Here is a 22825-nt window from a genome sequence, read left to right as displayed (position 1 = left end):
TTTGATCACAGAAGAATCTGAGAAAATAAGAACCAGAGTAAAAATCGATGGAGTTAGAGAAGTAAAGATACGTAGTAAAGTCAAAGTACAAAGTGGGACAAAATGGAAATTAAAGTACAAATACTTCAGAGTTGGACTGAAGTACTTGGGTAAAAGTACTTATTTACTTCCACCACAGGAAAAAAAACAGTTGTTTTACTGTGAAACTCTGCTGCCCCCTGCTGTGTAAAACACACACACACACCCACACTGTCTGAGTAGTACACACCAGGAAAGTACACACACTTGTACTGCACTATATTTGTTACACTGTAGTTACTGTACAGATGAAATGTTATTTATTAAAACAGCTGCAAACTAGTTTTTAATAAATTCATCAATTAAACAAGTTTCACAGGTTTACAGAAATATCAGGGTTTTTTGTTTTCCTTTATATTTGTGAGGACTGGGCTGTGTCTGGATTATCTGCACCGGGTCTGATCCCAGTGAGGAGTTTGAGCCTGCACATCATATAACAGCCGTGTGTGTCCAGTAGTGTGTACTGGGGGAGCTGCAGAAGTCAAATATCACAGTAAAAAGTCCCTGCTGGCCTCCGTAGGCCCCTTCGCAGGGCTCTTCTCCACATTTCCTAGAAGTTCTCAGATGTCAGCCTCTAAGGGCTCAGGGCTGCCTTCCTCCTCTTCCTCCTCCTCCTCCTCGGAAACGGGATGTGATGTAAACACAGTACATTTTTTTGGTTTTTGCTGCCCTGTCCTCGGAGTGTGCAGATCCCCCTTCCAGTCCTCAGCTGAGGGAAAAGAAGTTCCAGACTAGCGGATCAGGGCGCACGGTAAACCACCGGAGGGATCAAGTCTCCGTTACTTTTCTCCGCCATGCTCCTCTGAGCTCCTGTTCCCGGCCTCTGATTCCGACGACACAGCCTCGACCTGCCGGACCGGACCGCGAGGGAAACGGATCGAACCGGAGAGGAGCCCGCTGCCGGACAGGTAACCCGCTCCGCTTCATGGCCGGGGAGGAAGGTGAAGTGAGGCCAGAGCCGGAGCTGCACGCTGAGGCCTCTGGTTACTACAGAGTTTAGATCAAGCAGATAAAATACAATCGGATCATCAAACTTCACTTCATCAATAATTCGAATCCAATAACATCAGATCCATTCATGTGAAACGGGCCATTCCGCACAATGAGTACTTTTACTTTGGATACTTCAAGTACATTTGGATGGTGCTACTTTTGGATTTTTACTGCAGTAACACTTGGAATGCAGTACTTTTACTGTTACTGCAGTAAAGAGTATGAGTACTTCTTCTAGCACTTCATTTAAAATCCATCATTTATGCCACAATAGAGACGTCAATAGGTTTATATGTTTATAGTGTGTATAAGGTCCATATTTCCAAATAAACCTTGAACTATACTACAAGTTAAAGTTTCTTTATAGATGTAAACAGACTGAAACATGACGGAGGAAACATAAAGTCTTCCTCACGTGTCTATGGATCAATAAATACAAACTAAATATTAGAGAATATAAAAAGTGAACAGGCCAAAGAGAGACAGAAAGTATGACCAAGGCAAATGAGACTATAATTAGAATCATCACCATCATTATGAAAATGGAGAGTAGTCATATTACTGTCAACAAAACAGAAAGTAAAAAGTGCAGAGTCTCATTTATCTGAAGTAACAAGACCAAATGTATAATCTCACAGTGTTTTTGAATCTAGTTTGAAGAACAACAAAATAGTTTTCTTTAATCTGTCAATTACAAATCATTTAGTAAGGAAAGTAAATAAGACAGTTTCATCACTGACGTTCTCCTTTATTTCCCTCAAAGATCCAACTGTGTCTGTCAAAAAGTTCTGTTGAATTGTGATGATTGTTCTGTGAGAGGACGGGACAGCGGAAAGTGGTGTGAGTGCGATTCAGAGAGCTCAGTGTAAACTGGTTTTAGTCCTGGACTCTCTCTGTGCGTAAAGTTTTAGCCCTGGACTCTCACTGTGATCCGGTTTTAGCCCTGGACTCTCACTGTGATCCGGTTTTAGCCGTGGACTCTCATTGTGATCTGGTTTTAGCCCTGGACTCTCACTGTGATCCGGTTTTAGCCCTGGACTCTCACTGTGATCCGGTTTTAGCCCTGGACTCTCATTGTGATCTGGTTTTAGCCCTGGGCTCTCATTGTGATCCGGTTTTAGCCCTGGAGTCTCACTGTGATCTGGTTTTAGCCCTGGAGTCTCACTGTGATCCGGTTTTAGCCCTGGACTCTCACTGTGATCCGGTTTTAGCCCCGGACTGTCACTGTGATCTGGTTTTAGCCGTGGGCTCTCATTGTGATCTGGTTTGAGCCGTGGACTCTCATTGTGATCCGGTTTTAGCCCTGGGCTCTCATTGTGATCCGGTTTTAGCCCTGGACTCTTATTGTGATCTGGTTTTAGCCGTGGACTCTCATTGTGATCTGGTTTTAGCCGTGGGCTCTCATTGTGATCTGGTTTGAACCGTGGACTCTCATTGTGATCTGGTTTTAGCCCTGGACTCTCACTGTGATCTGGTTTTAGCCCTGGGCTCTCATTGTGATCCGGTTTTAGCCCTGGAGTCTCACTGTGATCTGGTTTTAGCCCTGGAGTCTCACTGTGATCCGGTTTTAGCCCTGGACTCTCACTGTGATCCGGTTTTAGCCCTGGACTCTCACTGTGATCCGGTTTTAGCCCTGGACTGTCACTGTGATCTGGTTTGAGCCGTGGACTCTCATTGTGATCCGGTTTTAGCCCTGGGCTCTCATTGTGATCCGGTTTTAGCCCTGGACTCTTATTGTGATCTGGTTTGAGTCGTGGACTCTCACTATGATCTGGTTTTAGCCGTGGACTCTCATTGTGATCTGGTTTTAGCCGTGGGCTCTCATTGTGATCTGGTTTGAACCGTGGACTCTCATTGTGATCTGGTTTTAGCCCTGGACTCTCACTGTGATCTGGTTTTATCCGTGGACTCACATTGTGATCTGGTTTTAGCCGTGGACTTTCACTGTGATCCGGTTTTAGCCCTGGACTCTCATTGTGATCTGGTTTTTGCCCTGGACTCTCATTGTTACGATCTGGTTTGAGCCGTGGACTTTCATTGTGATCTGGTTTTAGCCCTGGACTCTCATTGTGATCTGGTTTTTGCCCTGGACTCTCATTGTTACGATCTGGTTTGAGCCGTGGACTTTCATTGTGATCTGGTTTTAGCCCTGGACTCCCACTGTGATCCGGATTTAGCCCTGGACTCCCACTGTGATCCGGTTTTAGCCCTGGACTCTCACTGTGATCCGGTTTTAGCCCTGGACTCTCATTGTGATCTGGTTTTTGCCCTGGACTCTCATTGTTACGATCTAGTTTGAGCCGTGGACTTTCATTGTGATCTGGTTTTAGCCCTGGACTCACATTGTGATCTGGTTTTAGCCGTGGACTTTCACTGTGATCCGGTTTTAGCCCTGGACTCTCATTGTGATCTGGTTTTTGCCCTGGACTCTCATTGTTACGATCTGGTTTGAGCCGTGGACTTTCATTGTGATCTGGTTTTAGCCCTGGACTCTCACTGGATCCAGTTTTGGCCCTGGGCTCTAACTGTAAACTGGTTCGAGCCGTGGACTCTCACTGTGATCCGGTTTTGGCCGTGGACTCCAACTGTAAACTGCTTTGAGCCGTGGACTCTCGCAGCTCCCAGTCAGAAGGTGAACACACCATGTTACAGTGTTGTTGTTGTTTTAACCCAAAACCTCTGAGGAAACTTGATTCTCGTAAAAACAAAATCCAAAGCTTGTGTTTTCGTTCCGTTTTGCTCAGTGACAGATGTCTTCACGATGAGTCAGAGCGTCGTAGCGTTCAGAGCTGCCCTTCACTCACACGACGTCCAACAGCTGCAGCCACTTTGTTAACGGGCTTTTATACGTCACAACCTGCAGCAGGACTTCAGCAGGACTTCAGCCTGCATGTGGTTTTTAGAGGTAAAGGCTGAGACACATGAGCCCTGAGACCACTGCAGGTTAACAACATCAACATGACATGACATCGACCATATGTTCTGCATCAGATCCAGGTCTTCTCTAAACCCGGTCCAGCTCCACCTGCAGCTAAGAAAACCACCTGTCTGTGAGGGAAGTTGTTTTACAGCAGCTGGAAATCATGACACCACCACCTTCTACCAGCTAAACCCTATGGAAACATAAACATGTCCACAACGTCCCAGCTCAGGTTAATATAAAGTCTGTGACCCCCTTATCAGACTCCCATGATGCATTTTACATAAACATGACTTCATCTGTAACACACAAACAGGAAGCAGTCCATAAACCGTTAGGAGAGCACGGCTACGACCTGACCATCAGGAAGCGAGCCGCCCTGGTCTCTGTTTACATTGTGCCGGAGCAGAAGTTCATGTATGAAGCATGTAATTATCTACAGACAAGTAGCAGCAGGTCCAGGCCTGAGGAGGTTCAGACGGGGTTTGGTTGTTTTCTTAAGTCATTTGAGCAGAACTCCCCACGTGACTTCATCTGCAGCGTGTGGCGCGCTGTCCCGGTGATTTCAGGGGCAGTAACGGACGAGGTCCGGTTCAGCTGGGTCAGTTCAGGTGCAGAGCTCTGATCTGCATGAGTCAGCTCACCCATTGCATGCTGGGATACAGGTCCCGAATGGGCCTGGGCCACAGTCAGCTGACTGCAGTGATGTCCTGTCGCCGTCGTCCCTCCCTGTCATGGTTTCCACAGGTCTGCTGGTGTGTGTGTGTGTGTGTGTGTGTGTGTGTGTGTGTGTGTGTGTGTGTGTGTGTGTGTGTGTGTGTGTGTGTGTGTGTGTGTGTGTGTGTGCACTTCAAGCGGCAGATTCTTGACGTTTGACGTCAGTTACTGGAAAGATTTAAAGCCTAGTTCTGAAAACTAGAAGAGCAAAGCCAAAATCCTTCGAAGGAAGAAAAAAGATGTAACTCGTGTGTCATCGGTGTGAGCGTGGATTCACCCTGTTGAGAAGGAGGTTTTCTGCTGGACTGGGGGAGTTGGGGGGTTAAAAAAACACCAAATATCCCTTAATTCCATGTCTACAGTCTATGAGTCCTAGAACTGGACTTCATGTTCCCACATTCAGGTGTGTTGGACTGTGTTCTGTGCTTGTTAAATCAGGCGCTTCTCAAATTCCTCAGATGCTTTCAGCTCTTTTCAGAAGAGCCAGACCGGTCCAGACCTCGGCAGCCCCACCAGCTCCATCCCGGAGCAGCAGCTGGAGCAGAGGCAGGAGAGCTCAGCTCTGATTTTACCTGCCGGCCTCTGGAAACTGCTGCTCAACATCGTCTGTAGCTGAAATTGTGACCTAGAAATCACCAAAATGCCCAAAATGCATCTGCACAGTCGGGAAAGAGGCTGTGGAGGATTGAGCGTCAGGTATTTTCTGCAAAGGCGGCGTAAAGTGCAGCATGTGGCGAGTGTCGTACGTTACAAACTGAAGTAAATCCCCTTCGCAGTAAATGTTCACAATGTTTACTTCCTGTTGCCGTGCGGCTGTGAGTGTTTGCTGTCTGACAGGAACACACTGATGATGTGTCATTACAGGCATCTGGACTCAGGCGCTCAGTGTGTTTTTCATTGTGTTGCATAATCAGACAGACTGGCTGCGTTCAGACCGAAAACAACGCCGAACACGCTCGCTGGGTTTTGTTTAGACGTGGCTTCGTGTCTGCGTCTCCACTTCCTGCGCCGACGACGCACCTGTGCTCTTCTCCTGGGGTCTAGACCGCATGGAGAGTCACTGAGCTGTAACTTCATCGGTGCTGTCCCGGACAGACCCTGCGCCTACACCAGGCCGCCGACCGCAGCTTCCTGTGATGTCGGAAGCTGTTCAGGTGAAGCGGTTCTGGTGGAGCATGTGACGCCTGAAGCTGGACACCTTGGTTGGAAGGCGTAGGGTGTGTGTAGACTTAACACAGCCACAAACACTCGGCCCCAGTGATCCTGAGGGGAACGCTAGAAATGTACACACAACGGCAGGAGCGTGCACGTGGATCAGATAGTCTTTCAGTTCCACGCGCTCGCTCCGATATTTCAGCTCCGTTCTGTTTTGTTCTCAGTGAACTCTGTCTCATTCACCCCTCAGCCAGAGACGGGAGGCGGATTCCTGCGTGTAACAGTCAGAGAGAGAGAGACTTGGAGAAAGGCATGTGCATTCCTGTGTGTTTGTGTGAGCGAGCGACATAGACGCAGACAGAGAGCGAGAGAGAGAGAGAGAGAGCGCTGGGTTGCGTTGAATGTTTGGAATTTTGAGGCCTTTGGCTCCAGAGTGTTCTGACGGAGGAGGGAGGGAGGAGGAGGAGGGAGGAGGAGGAGGGAGGAGGAGGGAGGAGGCTGGTGAAGGAACCAAAGGCGCAGAAAAACTTATGAAAAAATAAAAAAGTATAATAATCAGAGTTTGTCCTTCATAATACTACAAAGGTTTGGACCAGTACCTTCAGACTGGTAGGTCTTGTGGTTTTAGTGTCACAGTCAAACTTGTTCTAATGGTTGTTTTCCAGTCACATGACATCTGAACGTTAATCAGCAAATAAATAAACGATGAATCCACTAATCAAAGAAACAAATATATCATTGTATGGATTGATTTTACGGTGAAGTACTTCAGCAGCTGCATGTGTTGGAGCAGGTCTTCAGTGGGTCGTGTTCTCACACGGGGTCAGAAACACTTTAACCGTCTGTCTCCTCGTCCTGATTGTTTTCTGGCTCTTCCTCCTCCTGGTCATGTGATCCTGCTGCAGCCAACACATTACATAAAGCTCCCGCTCCCCCTCCAGCTCCTCCGCTCGCTGCCAGAGAATAAGCAGCGAAGCTCTCGGCCGGACTGAATGAAGTCACTTCCTGCAAAAAAAAAAAAAAAGCAACAGACAGAAAAGAGGTTGATTCAGAACAGCGGTCAGAGTGTAGAGTGCAGGGATCAGTCCGTTGGACTGGTCTGTGTTGATGAGTCTGCAGCATGTTTGTGCTGTTGACCAACAGGAGCTCAGAGATCTCCAGGGTCCTGTACTGTCAAAGACGGTGAGCTCTGATTGGTCAGGGCCAGAGTCTGGGCCAGAGTCTGGTCTACTCTGTCCTGGTGTCGACTGAGGTTTTCTTGCATCTTGATGAAAACCCCAAAAGGTTTTCATCACTTCAGCTTTGGACTTCCGTCCATTGTTCTCCTCTTCACTCCCCCCCCCCACGTCCCTGTGTGATCCCTGCTCCTCCTCCTCCTCTCTTTGTTTTCTCTCCTCATTCTTGTTTCTTTCCTGGCAGCTCTCGGCCTCACACGGCCCTCTGCATTCAGCTGCTCTCTTCCTCTCTTTGTCTTTGCCTCGCTCCAGTTTTCTCTTCGCTGCCAGCGCATGTCTCTCTACCGCCCTCCCTCTCTGCCGTCCAGCTGTTTCCTCCAGTGAGTTGATGTTCGTCACTGCAGCACAAACTCCACTGGAGAGAAGCAGAGGAGTCCAGAGTCCAGAGTCCAGAGTCCAGAGTCCAGAGTCCAGAGTCCAGAGTCCAGAGTCCAGAGTCCAGAGTCCAGGAGCGCTAGAAATCCCACAGAGTACAAGTTCAAGTCCAAGCATTACTGCAGTAAAAGTCCAAAAGTACCATTATCCAAATGTACTTGAAGTATCCAAAGTAAAAGTACTCGTTGTGCAGAATGGCCTATTTCACATGAATGTATCTGATATTATTGATTCTAATTATTGATGATTATTGTGTTGATCACTTTAATGTTGGAGCTGACGTTAACTACCTTATATACTTCTAATTTGAAGTACTTTATATACCGCTGGGTAGCTGATGTTAACTACCTTATATACTTCTAATTTGAAGTACTTTATATACCGCTGGGTAGCTGACGTTAACTACCTTATATACTTCTAATTTGAAGTACTTTATATACCGCTGGGTAGCTGATGTTAACTACCTTATATACTTCTAATTTGAAGTACTTTATATACCGCTGGGTAGCTGACGTTAACTACCTTATATACTTCTAATTTGAAGTACTTTATATACCGCTGGGTAGCTGGCGTTAACTACCTTATGTACTTCTAATTTGAAGTACTTTATATACCGCTGGGTAGCTGATGTTAACTACCTTATATACTTCTAATTTGAAGTACTTTATATACCGCTGGGTAGCTGACGTTAACTACCTTATATACTTCTAATTTGAAGTACTTTATATACCGCTGGGTAGCTGGCGTTAACTACCTTATGTACTTCTAATTTGAAGTACTTTATATACCGCTGGGTAGCTGGCGTTAACTACCTTATGTACTTCTAATTTGAAGTACTTTATATACCGCTGGGTAGCTGATGCTAACTACCTTATATACTTCTAATTTGAAGTACTTTATATACCGCTGGGTAGCTGACGTTAACTACCTTATATACTTCTAATTTGAAGTACTTTATATACCGCTGGGTAGCTGATGTTAACTACCTTATATACTTCTAATTTGAAGTACTTTATATACCGCTGGGTAGCTGATGTTAACTACCTTATGTACTTCTAATTTGAAGTACTTTATATACCGCTGGGTAGCTGACGTTAACTACCTTATGTACTTCTAATTTGAAGTACTTTATATACCGCTGGGTAGCTGGCGTTAACTACCTTATGTACTTCTAATTTGAAGTACTTTATATACCGCTGGGTAGCTGGCGTTAACTACCTTATGTACTTCTAATTTGAAGTACTTTATATACCGCTGGGTAGCTGATGTTAACTACCTTATATACTTCTAATTTGAAGTACTTTATATACCGCTGGGTAGCTGACGTTAACTACCTTATATACTTCTAATTTGAAGTACTTTATATACCGCTGGGTAGCTGATGTTAACTACCTTATATACTTCTAATTTGAAGTACTTTATATACCGCTGGGTAGCTGACGTTAACTACCTTATATACTTCTAATTTGAAGTACTTTATATACCGCTGGGTAGCTGGCGTTAACTACCTTATGTACTTCTAATTTGAAGTACTTTATATACCGCTGGGTAGCTGATGTTAACTACCTCATGTACTTCTAATTTGAAGTACTTTATATACCGCTGGGTAGGTGACGTTAACTACCTCATGTACTTCTAATTTGAAGTACTTTATATACCGCTGGGTAGCTGACGTTAACTACCTCATGTACTTCTAATTTGAAGTACTTTATATACCGCTGGGTAGCTGACGTTAACTACCTCATGTACTTCTAATTTGAAGTACTTTATATACCGCTGGGTAGCTGACGTTAACTACCTCATGTACTTCTGATTTGAAGTACTTTATATACCGCTGGGTAGCTGACGTTAACTACCTTATATACTTCTGATTTGAAGTACTTTATATACCGCTGGGTAGCTGACGTTAACTACCTTATATACTTCTGATTTGAAGTACTTTATATACCGCTGGGTAGCTGACGTTAACTACCTCATGTACTTCTAATTTGAAGTACTTTATGTACCGCTGGGTAGCTGACGTTAACTACCTCATGTACTTCTAATTTGAAGTACTTTATATACCGCTGGGTAGCTGACGTTAACTACCTCATGTACTTCTAATTTGAAGTACTTTATGTACCGCTGGGTAGCTGACGTTAACTACCTCATGTACTTCTAATTTGAAGTACTTTATATACCGCTGGGTAGCTGACGTTAACTACCTCATGTACTTCTAATTTGAAGTACTTTCCAGTCTCCAGGAAATTAGTCAAAGTCAAAGTAGAGTCCCCACGAGGAAGGAAAACAAATGTGTTTGACTTGGTGTTGCATAACCTCAGTGAGTGGGCTGCTGTTTGTGTCCAGCATTTATAAATCGCTCCTCTCCATAATAACATTGTGAAATCACACACACACACACACACACACACACACACACATTGGGCTGGGAGTCATTCGGACCAGCCCAGTGATGGAAAACAGTCGTGACGGTTGACTTCCTGAAGCAGAAACATGTTGAAATCTTTGACTTCTTAGGGATTTTATTTTGAAGGGACAGTAATGATGTGTATTTATGGAGGAGGTCTGATGATTGAAGAGCAGATAATCAGGAAAATGTCTCCATGTGTGACATGAAACCTCCTCATTCCATAAACCAGCGTCGTCCCGCTCAGCTGCTCCGTGCTCAGCGACATGTGGCGTCGTGGTGCAGAGCAGCAGGGGTTCTGGATCCACGCAGACTTTGGCTCTGAGTGAATAAACCAGCCCTTCTCATTTAGTTTAATGAGGGTGCCGTGTTTCCGCAGCAGGGGGGACCACCAGAACCACAGAGCACCGTGCGACAGGCCGATCAGGTTCCTGTGTAACATGAGCAGCGTGCCGCCCAAACCAAAGTCATGTTAGTGTTTTCTCCTGCCAGAGGACGAATATGTTTGATTCAAATGAAGCTTTTCTCTACGTGAAGCCTTTACAGATGAGTCTCAGACCCAACACACGCTGGGGGAAAATGTTTTCTTTAGTTAAAAGCTGTCCTGCTTTTCTCCAGCAGTTTTCTTTCTCAGGATCATAATGACAGGAAGTGAATCAGACCTGGACTCTCTGCTGAAACCGCCTCAGACAAACAGTGAAATGTGGATTCTTCAGTCTGCTGCTTCAGTCGCCGAAGAGAAACTGTTCTGTGATTTAATCCTGAGCTTTTCTCTCTCAGAGATGTAGCGCATGTGTCGCTGTGATCGGCGGACCATCATGCACCTCTTCCTGCTGCTGATCCTTCAAGCCACAGCAGCTTTTGGACAGATCGACCCTGGTATACACACACACACACACACACACACACACACCTCATATTATATATGCATACCCAGCAGCCAGTTTATTAGGGACCCCTGTTTCAGCCACATACTCGGTCTAATTCACGTCCACGACCTACGTGTGTGTGTGTGTGTGTGTGTGTGTGTGTGTGTGTGTGTGTGTGTTACAGCACACTGCCGCTATGCCTTGGGGATGCACGATAAACGGATCAAAGATGAGGACATCACAGCATCCAGCCAATGGTACGACACCACGGGGCCACAGTACGCCAGGTCAGTGTGGGGAAACTGGTTCATCTGATAAAACTTTAATCAGTAATGTTGATAAAAATGTCTTTAACTTTGTTTTTCCTCTGCTGTTTCCTGTTCCTCATGTTACGTTTCTGTCAAAAATGACTTTGAGTCTCAGACAAACCCAGAAACGTTTCTGAATTCCAGAGTTTTGGTCCGATGTGATAAAGTGGTTCTGTGGTGCAGACAGTGTTGGACTGATGTGACTGTGTGTCTGCAGGTTGGATCGCGAGGAGGGAGACGGTGCCTGGTGTCCTAAAGGACAGCTGGAGCCTTCAGACACTCAGTACCTGCAGGTCAGTGGGTTGTGTTCAGGGTCCACAGTGGACCAGAGGGAGGGCAGGGGCTGAAATCTCTGCACAGATACAGATCCATGTCATTTTACACACACACACTGTGAGAGTCTTTGTAGTGACGGATCAGTTTTCTATATAAATGCTCAGAAATGTGAGTCTATAGAATTTGTTTTGCAGCTAAAACATCATATCAGAGAAAACATGATGAAAAACATGAAAATATTATTTCTCCTAAAAGATTTTGTCACTGTGTTATAAAATGATCCCACTGAGAAACCCTTGTTCTGATGTGACTGAAAGCCTGTGCTGGATTTCTCAGGTGGACCTCGGCAGGATGACCTTCCTGACCGTGGTCGTGACTCAGGGACGATACGCCAGAAACTCAGGAAATGAGTTTGCGAGAGCTTACCGCCTCAACTACAGCAGGGACGGCGTGCAGTGGAAGTCCTGGAGGGACTGCCTGGGAAACACGGTGAGTGACCCAGATGTTTCATGGCAGCAGGGGTCAGGAGGAGACCGGACGGAGTGAAAATGAGGCCGGAAAAGAGCCGGAGTTGCAGAGAGAATGGAAGAAAAGGTGGAGAGGAAGTGTGTGTTTGAGTGATAGAACAGAAGAAGAATGGGAGAAAGAGGAGGGAAAAGAAAAGCAAAGGAGGTTTTTCACATTCAGGCAGAGGCCGTTCCAATCGCTCATCGGCCTTCGAGGTCTGGCTGCTACAGCCACAGAAAACTGATCTTTTTAAAGAGGAAGTCCGTCACTGTGCGTCATGTGTGTGTTTGTTACCAGGTGATGGAGGGCAACAAAAACGCCTACGCCCCCGTCACCAATGACATTCACCCTCCCATCATCACCCGCTACGTCCGCCTGATCCCGGTCACCAGGGTGTCCACCACCGTCTGCATGAGGGTGGAGCTGTACGGCTGCTCGTGGGATGGTAGGACACACACACACACACACACACACACACACACACACACACTGGAGTGCCGTAAATGTGTGTTTTCTTCATCGGAGCTGACACGTGACTCAGGGCTGTTTATTTCTCCTCAAACTCAAGTAAACTCCTCATGTTGACTTTGGAAATGTTGCATCAGAAACTTATCGTTCCTGTTTATTGCTGCAAAGCCGTGATGGATATTTGATTCCAGTGAATCAGACAAAAACAGGTTTATGTTGTTCTCGGACGGCAGCTGCTCAGAGATCAGACTGTCTCAACTGCAATAAACACTTATTACAAAAACAACCAGTCACAAACGAACCCATCAAGTTCCAGTGTTTTCAGAGTCCCAGCTGAAATAGTGAGTCCACAGAGAAGAAGCTGGATGTTCTTCGTGAAGTGTCGTGACCCAGGCTGCAGCGTATTGAATAAAAGTATTAAAGTGAAAACATGTTCTGGGTTCCTGTTGGTTCATTTTCAGTGGAACAACAAAGTCCTGGATCAGGTCTGTAATCAGGGCTGAAACCAGGATCCACACACACACAAACAGAACTTCTGAGAAAAGCTTCATTTGGCAGGTGGAATCAAGGAGCCAGTATCAGGATGTGAATGTCCAGTAAAATCTGATCCTGTACTGATCCTTGAACCTGTCCCCCCTCACCCCTCCACCCTGCCCTGCAGAAGGCCTGATTTCCTACAGCGCTCCGGAGGGTCAGCTCATGGTGCCGCCTGGTCCCATCGCCAGCCTCAACGACTCCACGTACGACGGCACGCGTGAGGGGAGGCGAGTACCGCGCACACTCATTTGAGTCTAACACACACTGCTTCCCGTCTTCCTGTGACTCACTGCCTTCTGCTCCAACAGGAAGCTGTCTGGGGGGCTGGGTCAGCTGACGGACGGCATAACCGGCCTGGACGACTTCCTGGTGACCCATCAGCACAAAGTGTGGCCCGGCTACGACTACCTGGGCTGGAGGAACGACTCGCTGGAGAACCCGGGATACGTGGAGATGGAGTTTGAGTTCGGGAGGCAGAGGAACTTCACCTCCATGAAGGTTTGTGAGGATCTTTGCTGCCTACATTGAACCGGCTGCTGCATCCTTCATCCTTTCAGGGTAACAGGACCAGACTGACTGACACACATGGACTAGAGAGTAAATAAAAATTAGAAAACACATGAAAGTTAATTACACGTGAAGGTGCAGTGTGTAGATTATAGACAGTCCGTCATCAGAAACAGACAACAGGATTTGATTAGTGTGTAATCACCTGCAGCCCAGAATGAAACAACAGAGGGATTAGTTGGCTCTTCACTAGACAACAACTGAACATCATGGTTCTTTTTTGAAAGGACCAGGGATCCTGTGCTGCTGTTTTAGGGTGAGTGTGGGTTTCACCCTTTGGCCCGTCCTGTGTCCAGGTTCACAGTAACAACTTGTTCTCCCGCGGTGTGAAGATCTTCTCCTCCGTCTCCTGCTGGTTTAAGCCCCATCCCAAGACCGTCGAGGAGCCGGACCCTGTGACGTTCGAGACCGTGCTGGACGACAGGAACCCGAGCGCCCGATATGTCACCGTGCAGCTGAACTACCGCGTCGCCAAATCCCTACGCTGCCGCTTTTTCTTCGCCGACCTCTGGATGATGTTCAGCGAGATCTCCTTTCAGTCGGGTAACACACACAAACACAACACACACAAACACAGACACTTCACAACAGAGACATAACATTCATCTTGTTTTTCCCTCAGTGGACACCGTAGTCCCGACCCAGGCACCACAGGTGGTGACCACCACTCTGACGATTGAGGAGAGCACCGTCCCAGTCACAGTGAACAGTAGGACTTTGACCTTGGTCTTTTTAGTTTACGCTAAATAAAAGTCTGAGTGTGTGTGTGTGTGTGTGTGTGTGTGTGTGTGTGTGTGTTTATCCTTGACCTCTGACCCTTTCTGCTCAACAGCCAGTTCATCAGACAATGACACACCAGGTGACGGGAACACGCCCATTCTGATTGGCTGCCTGGTGACCATCATCCTGCTGTTAGTCATCATCATCTTCCTCATCCTCTGGTGTCAGTATGTGTGCAAGGTGCTGGAGAAGGTGATTTTAGTTTATTACTGTTCTTTTGTTCTGATGTTACAAATCCCTCCCCCCAAGTGTGTCCCCTAGTCTGAATCCAGACCTTGGATCTGGTTAAACTGTTGGCCGTGGTCATGTGCACCCTAACCCTAATCCAAGTTTCCAGTAAACCTCTGGCAGCGTTTCATGGAACTTCCAGCCACCTGCTGGATCTGAAAATGTTTAGATTTTCTAAAAGCCGTAGTCATATTCATGTCTGAGCAGCAGGTCTGACCATGAGCTGCAGAGAGAATAAGTAGAAGTTTGTTTGTGTTTCTGTAACGTTTGTTACACAGAACGTGGAGAGAAACGAGTTCCAGCTGTATTTATCTACATGAACATGATGACACGCTGCAGCTCTCAGATTCTGACCAACCAGAAAAAGAACCTGCAGACACACGTTCCCTAAAACTGAAATATCTCCACCCTGTCTCCTCCTGCAGGGTCCTCGTCAGATCCTCGATATGGAGGTGACGGTTCGACTGTCATCCTGCAGCGACACCATCATCCTCCAGACCCCCCCTGTGCCCCCCCGCTCCAGACATGGGCCCACAGATGGTGCACAACTTACTTACTATAGAAGCTTTGCTGAGGGACAGGGGTGAGGGACAGGGGTGAGGGACAGGGGTGAGGGACAGGGGTGAGGGACAGGGGTGAGGGACAGGTGGCAGTGTGTGAGAAAACTGTATTTGAATCTGGAGTCAGAGGTCACAGTACCATGCAGTCTCTCAGCCAAAGTCTAGAACTGTTCTTGTGACTCACTCTCGCTTGGTGTTTCCTCAGGCCCTGCCAACACTGCCCCTCACTATGAGAGAGTTTTCCTGTTGGACCCGCAGTACCAGAACCCGGCCGTGCTGAGAAACAAGCTGCCAGAGCTGTCGCAGAGCGCCGAGGCGTCGGGTAAACACTTTCAGCTCCTCATTACAGGAAAAAACACGAGAAAAAATCCCAGGTTGACAAATCCCAGAAATCCCAGTTTGTCACACAAGCGGCTCGTCAGGGTCCAGTTTTAGCGAGCGGTGGAGATGTGCTGATGGTTTCCATCCAAGGAAACATACGTTTGAGTGGAAGCAGTGACGGCTGAAAAATCTGCCATATCCGTCCACATCGACATGTGTAGACACTGTCCACGCTCGTGTGATTTCTCTGAAGCTGTCAGAGAAAACCTGAGGCCTCCAGTGAATCACAGTGCTGCAGTCTGCCCCCTGCTGGACGTCTGCAGGACACAGCGTCTCCGCAGTTCTTTCCCTTTCTGTCCTCCAGGACATGGTGCTGCATCTGTTTCTCCTTTTCTCGCTCGTCTTTGCAGGTTTTCTGGACATGTAGTGCACGTTCGTTCATTCTGTTCCTTCTCTCTGCAGTCTCTGTCCTCGGCCTGCCAGCCCTCTCTGTGTCTCTGTCCGTCTCTGCTCTTTCTCCAGCTCTCCTCCTCGGTAACCTTCTCTATGACCTGCTTCTGCTGACTTCCTGTCACATGACATCAGGCTGGCTGCGTGGTAAGAGCTGAAAGGTGTGACTTTCAAACATCCACTAGTTACAAAACTGAGAGACGGGGACTTTCTTTTATAACCTTTTCGTTTCTGGACATGCAGACTTCATAGTTTTTTCTTCACTGGGTGTATTTTTGGTGTGTTGGGTGTTTTATGTTAAAACAAACGTTTTCTGATCTACTCATTTCTTTGACTTGGGATCCAAACCCCAAACTAACATTGCTCCTTCTGTTTCCGTCAGCATGTGGAGGAGGCTACGCAGAGCCCGACATCACCCAGTGCACGCCGCATCAGTGTTTCCATAGCAACGTGCCGCACTACGCCGAGACGGACATCGTGCGGCTGCAGGGCGTCACCGGCAGCAACATGTACGCCGTCCCTGCCCTCACCGTGGACTCTCTCACCAGGAAGGACATCTCTGCCGCCGAGTTCCCACGGCAACAGCTGATCTTCCGGGAGAAGCTGGGGGAGGGGCAGTTTGGAGAGGTGAGTGGGCAGGGGGCGGGGCCACTGACACCGTGCTGGAAAGTCGTTGAGAAAAAAATAACAAAAACAAAAAATTCTGAACATGAATCTCTGAGTTGTCCAGAGTCTGATCAGGACTTCCCACCTGCGGCTCTGTCACCTGCAGGTCCACCTGTGTGAGGCTGAGGGACTCCCAGAATTCCTTGGGGAGGGATCGCCCCTCCCTGAGAGAGACGGCCACACTGTCCTAGTGGCCGTGAAACAGCTGAGGGCTGACGCCACCAGTCAAGCCAGGTATTTTTGTGTGAATGCATCATGGGAACTTTATACAAGAGCCAGACTGGGACTACAGAAAACTGTTAGACCTGTAGCCCCATATCCGCATGGAAGCAGCTTGTAACTCACACAAAGACTCACCAGGCGGCCGTATGATTCCAAATCCATGTGATGCTACTTTAATGTGGATGATCCGTCAGAACACGTCATTTTTAGTGTAAACACAATTTACAGTCTGTAAAATGTGACACTGAAATAACTTCACTCCTGAAATTTGAGGGGAAACCTGAAACTATCTTCTCTCTCTGTCTGCTTCTTTCCGTCAGGAACGACTTCCTGAAGGAAATAAAGATCATGTCTCGCCTGAACGACCCGAACATCATCCGGCTGCTGTGCGTGTGCGTGTCGTCCGACCCGCTGTGCATGGTGACCGAGTACATGGAGAACGGAGACCTCAACATGTTCCTGTCACAGCGGGAGATCGAGAGCACGTTGACGCACGCCAACAACATCCCTTCAGTCAGGTGACCGCACCACACCCACCAGGCCGTCCAGTTCATGTCAACAAACGTGCTGCCGCTCCTCTTCCCCCTGTAAACGTGTTCCCACTTGTTGCTCCTCCTTCCAGTCTGTCCGACCTCCTCCACATGTCGGTGCAGATCTCCTCGGGGATGAAGTACCTGGCGTCTCTGAACTTCGTTCACCGCGACCTGGCCACCAGGAACTGCCTGCTGGACCGTCGCCTCACCATCAAGATCGCCGACTTTGGCATGAGTCGGAACTTGTACAGCAGCGACTACTACCGGATCCAGGGCCGGGCGGTACTGCCCATACGATGGATGGCCTGGGAGAGCATCCTGCTGGTGAGGGCGAGTTATTGTCAGATAGGCCTGAAGAACAGAAAGAGGATCTAAAGTTATCAGTGTTCAGTCAACAAAAGCTATAAAAGTATAGATGTTTTCAAGGACTCAAGCTTTGTGATGGCATGAAAGAAAAGTTTGTGCTTTAAACCCATAAAGTCTTGAAGGTGACGTACTGGACCATACGATCCCTTCTTTTGGAATCAGGTTTCAGTTCCAGTGGGTCACTTTTGGTGCGTTTGCTCTCAGCAGGTTCTTCTTTAGGTTTTGTACCAAAAGAACAGGTTAGTGAGAAAGTCGAGACCTGTTCACTGATGGGTGGACTCTGATGGTCTTGGACTCAGAAAGACCAATAGAGTCTAAACCCTAAATGTTCACCAGAAGTCATTTGGTTCAACCAAAAACTATTTGACTTCTACTTCTAACTCCCTTCCCCGTCTGCAGGGTAAGTTCACCACGGCCAGTGACGTTTGGGCTTTTGGTGTCACCCTGTGGGAGATCTTCACCCTGTGCAAGGAGCAGCCCTACAGCCTGCTGTCGGACGAACAGGTCATAGAGAACAGTGGCGAGTTCTTCAGGAACCAGGGCAGGCAGGTGAGACCGCCCAGATGCACTCAGGCTGGCACAGTCGGTTCAATTCAGAGCAACTTTATTTATCCCTGCAGCTCAGCACACGGGTCAGCAAACTAACCGCAGCAACCATTTATCAACCATCAGGTGTGTTGTGTCACAGAGCAGCAGTGGTCCGTGTGTTTGCAGGTGTGGTGGTCTGGGCGGTTCTGTAGGTGTCTCCACATGGAGCTGTGTGACACCTGATGTTTGAGCTGAGGACTAAAGTGAAAATCTGGGTAGTAGAAAGTTGTAGAGGTTGAAAAAAGTTAGCTTCTCAAACTAAACTGTTTGTGGATTTGTTGAATTGTGGGTAATGTAGTGAGTTTTGGTGCCACGTGTGGACCTGGTTTAGCAGGTCATCTCTTTAACTCTGTCCTTTCCCCTCCAGATCTTCCTCTACGCCCCTCCGCTCTGCCCTCCCTCTCTCTTCGAGCTGATGATGTGCTGCTGGAGTCGCAACATCCCTGACCGACCCTCCTTCGAGGGACTTTACCAGGCCCTGAGGCCCCACGTCAACCACTGAGCCCAGGCCGCTGGGATGTACCACTCGGGCTTTCCTCAGGTTTGTCCATCTCTGGGCTTCTTTAGGACGACGCTGACGCAAGAAGACTGGAGTCGTGTTCCATGAGTGAGTCGCCGTCAGAGGGAAAGAGGAGACTGTGGTCAGAAGGTTGGTTTGCTTCGCGGTAAAAGCAGCATGATGTCCTGAGAGGCCAGATGGACAGAGAAAGACAAAACACTGGTCAGCTCAGAGGAGAAACAATTTGCAAGATCTCAACTTTTCAATCCGTTGTGAACAAAGATTTCTGTCATTTCTAATTTTGGAGTTTCATCCGTTTCTTTCTAAATTACTTTTCAGGTTTTTCTGGTGCCAAAGGTGCTGTAAACCTTTTGTTTCCTCTCCGTGGCTTTTAAGGAAAACCAAAAACTGGACACGTGCTTCGGTGTTGGTAGTTTCTCCTGCCCCTGTGGTTTTGTTATTATTGTAAAGCACTGTGCCTGTGTCTCTCAGTTATTCATGTTCATATATTAACCCACACTGGAGCTAGGGTTAGGGGCAGATTGTAGTGTAGGATTTTAATTTTAGATTTTTATTCTATTGGATTTTTCATGGTCTACCATATTTTCTTCTTTTGGACTTTGTTGTGGTTGTGGATGTCGTTCTGAGGTCCACATCGCCGAGCCGTGAGGCTGCGTGGGAACCTGAGTGGAGTCAGTATGTGGGTAATAATCGTGAGACACTGAAACCCAGACAGGGTTGTCTCTTTTTTGTTGGTGTCCAAACAATTCCATGATTTTAATAAAATGATGAGCTCACTTCTGCAAATTGGTGGATATTTTTCTCCCAGGTGCCTTATATTTGTAGCATGGTGGGGTTATGCCAACACTAACTACACGGGTACCCCAGCCCTCTGTCTAATGCAAAGGTCTAGGTAGGTCAAGCTATGGCTCTGCCTGTGTTGGGGCCTAAAGCTGTATGTATGTTAAGTGTGTGTATTATGTGGGTGCCTGTAGACCTGTAGGTGTGTGTGCTTTGCCTCCTTTGCCCCGTCCCGCCTTGAAGGATTTGGTCTGTGCCTCCAAAGATTAGCAGCGTTCACAGTGTCGCTGGTTTTAAACCAAGATGGGAATTAAGATGGGATGGGACATCAGACCACATCGAGCTGCAGGTCAAAGCGTCACAGCTGCATGTTTGGGCCGTACGAAGCAGAACTACTGTGTCGGAGTGAGTCCTCTGAGCTCAGGGCTAATGAGCCATGAGGGACTGAGGACCAGGAGCTGATAGCATCGATGTGTTATAGGAACTGGATACCACAGCTCAAAGGTGGCGTCCAGTCGCTGGAATGAAAATTGCTTGCCTGGCACATGAGCCAAAACAGTTTTGAGCTTCAGGGTTTGCTTTGCAGACCATTGCACACACAGCTGGCCCTGCCTGCTCAGTCCTGCCCGCTCAGTCCTGCCCGCTCAGTCCTGCTCAGACTTTTCTTCGTGATGGTTTACAAACATAAAGCCTGCATGGGTTAAGAACAGAGTTGGAGGTGTCTTGTCTACAGTTTTGCAGAGATCGTCTTTATAATTGTGGTCTAAGCAGAAACGACTTTTTGGGCCACTGGAGTTTCCTTGTTCTGATACCACAAACGGCCACAGGGACAAATTATCAGCGAGGCGGAGGGGCAGCACCGTGTCCTGCTCTCATGATACATCCACGGCCGATCCACCCTGGACAGATGGAGCTATCAGACAAGTCCCGCCTCTCACTGCATCAACCAGCCAATCACTGCTGCACCTCCATTAACCTCCTCAAGAAGAAAACACAGGTTCCTTTTTCTGCCAGTAGAGGGCGCAAGTCAAGACTTGCCAAGTCCTGATTGAAATCCAGACTGATTTTATAAGGCATAGCGTTCAGAGTCTTGTTTACAGAGCTAATGCAGGATAGATGGAGCACAGAGCAAAGCGAGTCCACAGCTGTGTGGCTACTTCTGGCAGCCGTCGGTGAAATCTCTGGAAAGGCAGAAGTGCAGCCTGATGATGATGATGATGAGGATGATGATGAGGATGATGATGAGGATGAGGATGAGGATGATTGCTCCTTACACATACTGCAGCAGTTCTAATCATTGGGTCAGGGTGATTGGGAGCTTCAACCAGGTAAAGGTTGGTCAACACTGTAACTGGTGATACCAACATAGTCAGTGTTTCATAATGAGACCAGCTCAGACTGAAGGCACTTTGTCATCGAGCTCTCACCCAATAAACTGCCTGGATAAACTCACCTGCCGGTTTGATTAAGACTCAAGGCTGAAACATCTGATGTGAAAAGTCAACACATTTTCATTTTTCAAGTCGCTTCGTTGAAAAGAGGAAAGACCAACAACTTTTAAGTCCGATTGCATCTTTTAGTGCTTTTGTTGTTCCAGTAGCGTTTTGTTATCTGTACTGTAGTGTGTGTGTGTGTGTGTTTTAGAGAGAATCCGTTGTGTAAATGTTTCCTTGTTCCTCTGAGCACAGGGGTTAGTTGGGATTAAAGTGGTCAAGTTGTGTGATTGAATCAGAAGATTTTTAAATGAGAGGGAAAAAGTAGGAACTAAGGAAACCACTGAACTCAATCTCCCAGAGTCCTTTGCTACAGTGAGCCTGTGTATTTTGTTCAGATGGCATTAGAGAAATAGGCATGTCTTTTAGTTTGATAATGTACAGTGTAAGTGATCTATAATATCTGTGTGGGAATGCAGACTAGGTGTGATAAGTGTTATTGATCATTGATTATCTATCAGAATTTACAGTAGCTATTCCTCAGATTATTTTGATTCTGGAAAGGTGTTGGGTTTCCCTTTTTATCAAACAGGATCTCAGCAGGTGTGGACAGAGATGTGCCCTTTGTTTTCCTGCTGTGTCTCATCCACAGTTTGATCTTCAGACCTGTTTCAGACATATATTGTGCAAAGGCTAGTAGCTGTGTATATTCAAACAGATGCATTAATATAAAACTGGGAGTTGGGGGCGTTGTGTTCTGTCTTTTCATCCTTGTACCCTCTGATGTCTCAGTTTACAATAAACAGTAAAACCTGCCGAACACAAGACTGGAGCTAGTGTCTTCTTTTACTGCGGATCTTCCTCTTTGTATTTTCATTTGTGAGCAGGCACTGGACCGTTGAAGCTCTTCAGTCTGCTGCTACCACTCGTGAGTCCATCGCCACATAATGAAGGTCAGTCATTGCCTGAATACAGAAGACGGGTGGTGTTTATGACGTGATACAGGTGAGTCGTGTGTTGTGGCAGCAGGGGGCAGCAGAGAGACATCACATTACTGGGTGCTGTAAAATAACCATGAGCTTAAGAAATAAAAAAAACAGCTCCAGAGAAGAAAACCAGTGACTGCTCCCAGTCCCTGGTCACTTTGCTCTGGAGACTGTAGTGTTTGGGTTCATTAGCAGACCTGACATGAGAAACAACCATCATTCTGTTCCTATATATTTGTTAGGACAAGCCATAGCCCAGTTCATCCAGTTTAACAAGAGGGTGCATGTCAGTCTTGATGTTTCTGCTCCATGACAGTTTATGACACAAAGGAGGCTACTGGGAATTTGCATTGACTAAAGCTGGAGGGATTTATCTCCAACAGATTGGTGAAGGTGTTGGCGTCTAGCTGGTTACGGAGCAGTGTCCCCTCTTTGTCCCCTCTGATGTTGGTGCATCTGACAGCACAGATACTGCAGAGCAGCTTGACTCTCTGGACTTTACTCTGGTTCTGTAAAACCCAGCTGTCGGTTGGTTGTTGGTGAGGATGTTGACCCCCACAGGACAGATCTTCTTGTCACCTTAGCGAGAACCGCACTTACTGTTACTGTCCGTAGCAAAAGCAAAGCTAAATCTGACAAAGAACCCAGAGGCAGAGAGGTTTGTTTACAGACGTGGTCTCGGTGACCACAGGTTTCATAAGGGTGGTTCACAGCCAGAAGGCGAGACTCCAGGGGACAAACAATGGTCCACAGTTCATCTGATAGACCTAAAGTCGGCCAAGTCCTCAGCAGCTTCAGGTATGAAAAATAAATTGCTGCTGGACACCGAGTTGAAAAATAAACAATGAGTTTTGGCCAGCAAGGAGAACAGAGTGAGAGGTTTTACACAGAAACAGGTTTTTCCAAAGTGTTTGTTGAGGGCTGTGATGCCAGAGCAGGCCCAGCCAAACCCAGCCCGGCTGTAATTGTTGGTGCTGCTC

At 47.2% G+C, this 22825-nt stretch overlaps 1 protein-coding gene across 1 annotated transcript; it reads left to right on the top strand.

The window, feature by feature from the left end:
- Positions 1-625: 625 nt before the first annotated feature.
- Positions 626-21682, top strand: ddr2l (discoidin domain receptor family, member 2, like). The gene is made up of 19 exons (XM_026320973.1): positions 626-986; positions 10661-10759; positions 10934-11036; positions 11275-11350; positions 11670-11822; positions 12138-12285; positions 12970-13072; positions 13154-13343; positions 13709-13955; positions 14035-14121; positions 14245-14384; positions 14846-14960; positions 15186-15302; positions 16134-16378; positions 16524-16651; positions 16960-17157; positions 17262-17496; positions 17938-18087; positions 18494-21682. The coding sequence occupies exons 2-19, from the start codon at positions 10672-10674 to the stop codon at positions 18626-18628; spliced, it is 2658 nt and encodes an 885-aa protein (XP_026176758.1). The 5' UTR covers positions 626-986; positions 10661-10671; the 3' UTR covers positions 18629-21682.
- Positions 21683-22825: the final 1143 nt, after the last annotated feature.

The sequence above is a fragment of the Mastacembelus armatus genome, chromosome 9 (genome assembly GCF_900324485.2).
Source record: "Mastacembelus armatus chromosome 9, fMasArm1.2, whole genome shotgun sequence".
Classification (NCBI taxonomy): Eukaryota; Metazoa; Chordata; class Actinopteri; order Synbranchiformes; family Mastacembelidae; genus Mastacembelus; species Mastacembelus armatus.
Note: the sequence above shows the minus strand (reverse complement) of the source record. Positions and strands in the feature narration are given on the sequence as shown.